At 31.6% G+C, this 6,258-nt stretch overlaps 2 protein-coding genes across 2 annotated transcripts in view; one reads left to right on the forward strand and one right to left on the reverse strand.

Annotated features, from left to right (window-relative positions):
• Positions 1–3,084: 3,084 nt before the first annotated feature.
• LOC107480411 (cytochrome P450 71AU50) lies at positions 3,085–5,159 on the reverse strand. The gene is made up of 2 exons (XM_016100552.3): positions 4,181–5,159; positions 3,085–3,937 (listed from the first exon to the last, which is right to left on the reverse strand). Exons 1-2 carry the CDS (start codon positions 5,048–5,050, stop codon positions 3,314–3,316), a joined length of 1,494 nt encoding a protein of 497 aa, XP_015956038.1. The 5' UTR covers positions 5,051–5,159; the 3' UTR covers positions 3,085–3,313.
• An 821-nt stretch (positions 5,160–5,980) lies between these two features.
• Positions 5,981–6,258, forward strand: part of LOC107480414 (pentatricopeptide repeat-containing protein At4g39620, chloroplastic) — a gene marked incomplete in the record, with an annotated part of 1,744 nt that continues 1,466 nt past the window's right edge. The window contains 1 exon segment of the mRNA XM_021138889.2: positions 5,981–6,258. Coding sequence (XP_020994548.1) covers positions 6,129–6,258 — 130 coding nt within the window.

Consider the following 6,258-nt stretch of genomic DNA (forward strand, 5'->3'; position numbering starts at 1 on the left):
TTTTTTTAAATTTGTTTTAAAAATACAATAAATATTTTTATATTGTATCTAATCATTTAATAGAATCAATTCTAAGTAGATAGACTCGCTCCTCTTTATTTGTTGGTGTAAATATTTTTCATGGACGAATTACAAATTGTAAAATGAAGTTATAGTGACAAAAATCTTATGTATGATATATAAGTATGTCAAATAATATGAAATTTAAATATTTTATAACTTAAAACTTGCTACGATAATATTAGTATTATGGATGATACTTTAATATAGATGTTTATTATATTTAATTATTTCTTTATATTTCAATTCAATAATAATATGTAATAAGTTAATTAATTATGGGAGTTATGGTTTTAATTTAAAAAAAAATATTTACTAAAAGTTGATCGATTAATTTTTAAATTTTGTCAAATAATTAAAATTAATGATGTGATATTTTTAGAGAAAGAAACATAGTTTAAATCTAATGTACAAAAAATTAGTATTAACTTTTATATAATAAAAATAGATAAATAGATAGATAGATATAATCTAAAAATTTATATTATTGACAAAATTAAATTAAAAAATTATGATAAAAAAAGTTTTCAAAAGATTTAAAAACATGATCAAGATAATTAAAAATCATCATGTTTTATAAATAATTAAATAGTAAACAACTCTTTCTCTTTAAAATAATTTTTGTGAAAATATTTGGGTAAATATTTAAAAAGTGCAAAAAAAAAATTTAATATCTAAAGTCTAAATTTTTTTTTCATTTTTCAAAAAAAAATCAGTTATTCACAAAAGAATGCAAAAAGAATTAATATAAAATTACTAAATTTTGAGGACATCTTATTTTTTAATTATACTTAAAAAAAATTATATCAAAATATAATTTTAAAACATTTTGGATATATATTTAATATCTAACTATTTGTATTATGTTTTTATATCTTATAAAGATTATTTGTCGTTGGTATTTGATGCATGTGCATCATGATGTATTTTTCTATACTTTGTCATATAAAAAATCAATTCATAATGTTTAATTATGAAGTGTTTTGGTGCTTAAATTGAATATTGCTTTGATTGTTTGAGTTAATGAATTTTGTAAAAAATAATAAAAAAAAAAGAAGCAACAAAAGCACTAAGATAGCGTTTGTTTTGAGGTATTGAGACAGAGACCAGGAGACTTAGACTCAGTATTATGTTTGTTGGTTCAGAGACTGATACTAAAATTTCTGTCTCTGTTTCTAAAATTTCAGTATTTCAATACCTTCAAAAAATGGGAACATAGGGGACTAAAATTTTTAGAGATGAATACTGAAACTTTAATAACATTTTATACCTAAAATACTTTCATTTCAATTAATTAATCATAATTTTACCTTTTGTACAAATTAAATTAGAATTTTATTCTTGTTTCAATTTTTGTCAACCACTTTATACCAAACAGAATACTGAGATTTATTTCAATCTCTATCTCTTAGTCTTTGTCTATCAGTCTCAGTCTTTCCGTCTTTATCTCTCCACCAAATGTTACCTAATAGAGGAAGTATACTCCTAAAGTGGCAAAAGAGTTGGAAACAAACTCAAAGAGAAGCAAAGACGATTACTCTGACCTCTTCACACTCCAACAAGAATAACTTGAGTTACAAAACTCCAACTGAGGTAATTACAGTGCCATTGGAAAGTAGACTTCTAGAGTTTTCCAACCATATATAACACTCTATAGTGGACATTGGATTTGAGGGTACAAATCGCTATTCTTTCAGCGTCGCAAACTTGGCGTAGAACAATTTCCTGCAAACACAGCAGACTTACCTCTTCACATTCGAAAGATAATAACTTGAGATAGAGAGGTCCAAATGACGTGTTTTCAGTGGTGTTAAAAAGCTGACTTCTAGAGCTTTCCAATAATATATAATAGTCTATAGTAGACATGCAGTATGGAGCCGCAAACGACTCATCTTTCAACGTTGCAAGATTGCCAAAGCCCAAAGTGTCACCAAAGTGCCACTTCAATAACATTCCACATTGGGCCACTTCCAGTAGCTCAATTCCTTCATTTATTCTTTAATGTTTCAAGCCTCCAAGAAGAGAATTAAAATTTCATATTTGAATTTGCATTTGATTGTAATTTCATTTGAATTTATTTAGATAGCTTATAAATAAGACCATAGTTGTCAAAACTGAACCGGTAATCGAACCGGTCAAGTTACTGGTTTATTGGTTTATTGGTTCAACCAATAAATTACTGGTTCAACTGGTAAAACCGCTCTCACATAAATAAAAAATATAAAATAGTCAAAAACTTAAAATTAAAATTTGAAATACATATTTTTACTAACATTAGTTAGAAAGAATTGATATATATATATTTTAAAAAGCATTCAAAATGCTAAAGGAATAGATTAGTGCAGTGGTTGTCAACTTGGTTTTCATTCCAAGAGGGCTAAGTTTGACTCCCACGGCTGTTATTTTTCAATATTGAAATTCAATCACTTATGATTTGCCAAGAGATCAATCATTATATGATTGAAGAGGAAATGAAAACTATTGATCCTAAGAATGCAATATCTCTTGATCCCAATATTAATTTCATTCTTGTTATTTATTTTTTGTCTTTTAATTCTTGTTATTCAATTGTTCTCTTTAAATTTTTGTCATTTAGTCTTTCAAGTGTTTGTAAAATGCTTCTTTTAGTTTTACTTTCTAGTCATTTACATTCTTGCAATTTAATTTTCAACACTTTACATTATTGTCTTTTACTTTTTTTTTTTACCAAAGATAAGAAATTCGAACCCGCAACCTCTTAATTGAATATGAGGAGACTATGCCATTTGTTCTTTATTGCTTTCATTTAATTTCAAGTCATTTACATTCTTTGTTTGCTCATCACTCAAAATTGAATCGTATAACTAAAATAATTAATCAACTATTGCTTGTTTAATCCTTTAATCCTCGTGTGATCGACCTCACTCTTAGTGAATTTTATTTATGCAGAATATTGAGTTCATAAATTTTTGTATCAGTAGTTTTAGATTAGTTTTGTCAATAATATAAATTTTCAGATACTATTTTAATAGTTTAGCTATGATATACAGCACAATATCTTTTATAAAATTTTTATTTAGATTTTAGCAGGTTATATACAATCAAATTTATTAATTCTTATTGAACTAAACCTTAATTGTCGAGCATGACACAACAGAAACTAAACTAAACCTGCTAAGTGAGAGAAATGTTGGCAACAACAGAAGGAAAACAACACATTGTAATGTCCTCCCCATCCCACAATAGCAACAGAATTATGGCAACTGTCAACTGCTTAACCACTTTCATTCTGAAGCCGATAAGTAGGTATCGCAAATAAATGATTGGCCCTTGGCATAGTGAGACCAAACTCCTCAGTCATGTCCAATTCAGATGCCAACATCTTATTTGGTAACTTCCAATCAAAGCAATGCACAAGTTGTGCCACCACCAACCGAACCACTGTTAGACCTAACTGCAATCCAGGGCATCCTCTTCTCCCAGACCCAAATGGTATAAAATGGAAATCTCTACCTTTGATGTCAATCTCCCTTCCCTCAAATCTCTCCGGCCAGAACTTCTCTGGCTCACTCCAAGCACTTGGGTCCCTCATGATTGCCCATGCATTTATTATGACTCTTGATTTCTTGGGTATGAAGAAATCTCCAACCATGCAATCTTCCATAGATTGGTGTGGTATTAGTAATGGTGCCACTGGATGGATCCTCATGGTTTCCTTGATGACCATGTCCAAATATTCCAACTTGTCTAAGTCTGACTCCTCCACCATTCTCTTCATACCAACCACAGATTCAAACTCCATTTGAAGTTTCTTCATCACTCTTGGATGCTTTATTAGCTCTGAAAGTGCCCACTCTATTGCCGTTGCTGATGTGTCCACTGAACCTGCCAGCATATCCTGTGCAGAAAATATATACAAGGTGTTATCTACAGTGCCAAAAATTAGTTGCCTAAGATACATATATACTGATGGATCTCACATTCACAGCTTTTTCCAAAACCATATATCAAGACCAAATTTGGCAAATTTCGGCATAATTTTAAAAATTGGTCATACAACAAGTCACACATACATGCATAACTTAAAGGCGAGTGTCCAAAAATAATTAGGTCAAGTATTATAAGATGTGATTCCATTTACCAGCAATATGGCTTTGATATTAGGGCGTTCAAGACGGTATTCAGATTCCTCAGTGCCTAGAAAGCCCAACATGACATCCACAAAGTCCTTAACTTTATCTTCTCTGTTCTCAGATGATTGCAAGTGGTCATCAATAACTTTCTCAAAAAACTCATCAAATTTTTTCCCCACAGCCTTCATGCGCCTAGTTAAGCCTTGAAGATCAAGTTTACCAATATAAGGAATATAATCACCTATGTTTGGAGTTGCCGCTAATTGCATCCCTTCTTGTATAACACTCTTGAAACCCTTCTCATCCAAGTCTTTGTCATCATATTTCTTCCCAAAAACCATTCTACAACTCATGTCAGCACTTGCTGTTGAAACCTTAGCACTGACATCCACAGCAACTCCATCATTTGCTGCTTCTCTAAGAACGTTGATCAATGATTCAACCTCCTCTTGCCTCATGCGTCTGAATGAGTTGATCTTTGTTTGGCTTAGTAGTTCCAAGGTGCACATCTTTCGCATGTTGCGCCAATAAGGACCATATTCACCAAAACTCATGTTCCTCTGCTCCCATGAAATGTACTTTGCAGCTTCATGGGGTGGTCTACTTGCAAAAACAAGGTCATGGGTTTTAAGAAAGAGTTCAGCAGCTTGTGGAGAAGAGACAACAATGGTTGGCACCAAACCTAGGCGCAGGTACATGATTGGTCCATGTTTTTGTGATAGTTTGTGAAGATCAAGATGTGGATTATCTCCCAACTTATGAAGGCTACCCAAAATTGGTAACCCTCTTGGACCAGGAGGTAATTTCTTGTTCTTGTTGGTGAATCCCCATAGCCAGAGACAAGCAAGAGAGACTAGAAATATTGCTATACAAATCATCTTTAATTAGGGAATCGTGTTCAAATTGCTATGAGGAGTAATGTATATAATTACTAGGCTTATATAATGTATAAGACATAGTGAAGGGAACCTTGGAAACTATACAATCCTGGAAGTTGTGACGTTTGAAACTTTGAATTATAGTGACTAGTGAGTTGAAATTTCAAAAGAACACAAGAATACAAAAAAGCATTCATTGATAAGTGTTTACCATTGTCGTTGCTACTTGCTAGCCTCAGAATAATATATTATATGCCAGCTCTGATGTAGGTCGCAACTTCCGTCATTTTGTATGTAAAAATATAAACGTGATTAGGACAACGATTTTGTAGATTTTGTTTCTTTTGTCACGGTATGTGCATGATGTATTGGTGTGGACCAGGTGGTAATTTCTTGTTCTTTTAGAATTTTCGTATCTTTCGCAATGTCATTGTCAATTGATTTAAAACAATGTTTTGAGACAAATCACAAATGACCTCAGTTGAAGTAATTTTAAGATCTGCGGGAGCTAATTTTTTACTGGAGAGAATCTACTTCCTAAGCAGTTGAATTCATCGAAACTGATTAATGTGATTTTGTACCATATTATAATAGTGTTGAAGAGTCAAGACTTTATCCAAGAGAAGTGTAACATGTTTTATACCTGCCAGCACATCATCCAGGTGTGGAGCATGCAGATTGGGATTAAGTTTCTCTAAAATAAAAAATTTGATAAAATAAAAGTATAAATTAACTTTAAATTAAGATAATAAAAATTATAAATTTAATAATAAAAGTATAAATAATTTAATTTATTATTTTATAAATATGTTCATTCTAGATATTTTTTTTTCCAGCAGATTGTATCATAGGTTGTCCTCCAAAAAGTGGGCAATTGAGTCATTCCACTCGCAAATAAATAAAAACCTCACGAAAGAGAGAAATGCTGTATGACTAGTTGACTACTCAAACAATTGTAAAACGAAGCCCGAACAGATAAAGGGAAATAACCAATGCCCAAAAAAAAGCCCAGAAAGTAAACTGAATGAAACGTTAATACGTTATCCGAGTCTCTGCAACTCCACTCAGCTAAGCTTCCATGTCTGTTCTTTCTTCTTCATTTGCCAAATACAGGACAAGTACAAACCATCCAAGCTTGACTATACCACCCGTTCGGATCTTATGCGGCCCGGTTCCGACCCGGAGGAAGAATAACACCGACCAATCGG

Source organism: Arachis duranensis, chromosome 3 (assembly GCF_000817695.3).
Source record: "Arachis duranensis cultivar V14167 chromosome 3, aradu.V14167.gnm2.J7QH, whole genome shotgun sequence".
NCBI classification, from domain to species: domain Eukaryota; kingdom Viridiplantae; phylum Streptophyta; class Magnoliopsida; order Fabales; family Fabaceae; genus Arachis; species Arachis duranensis.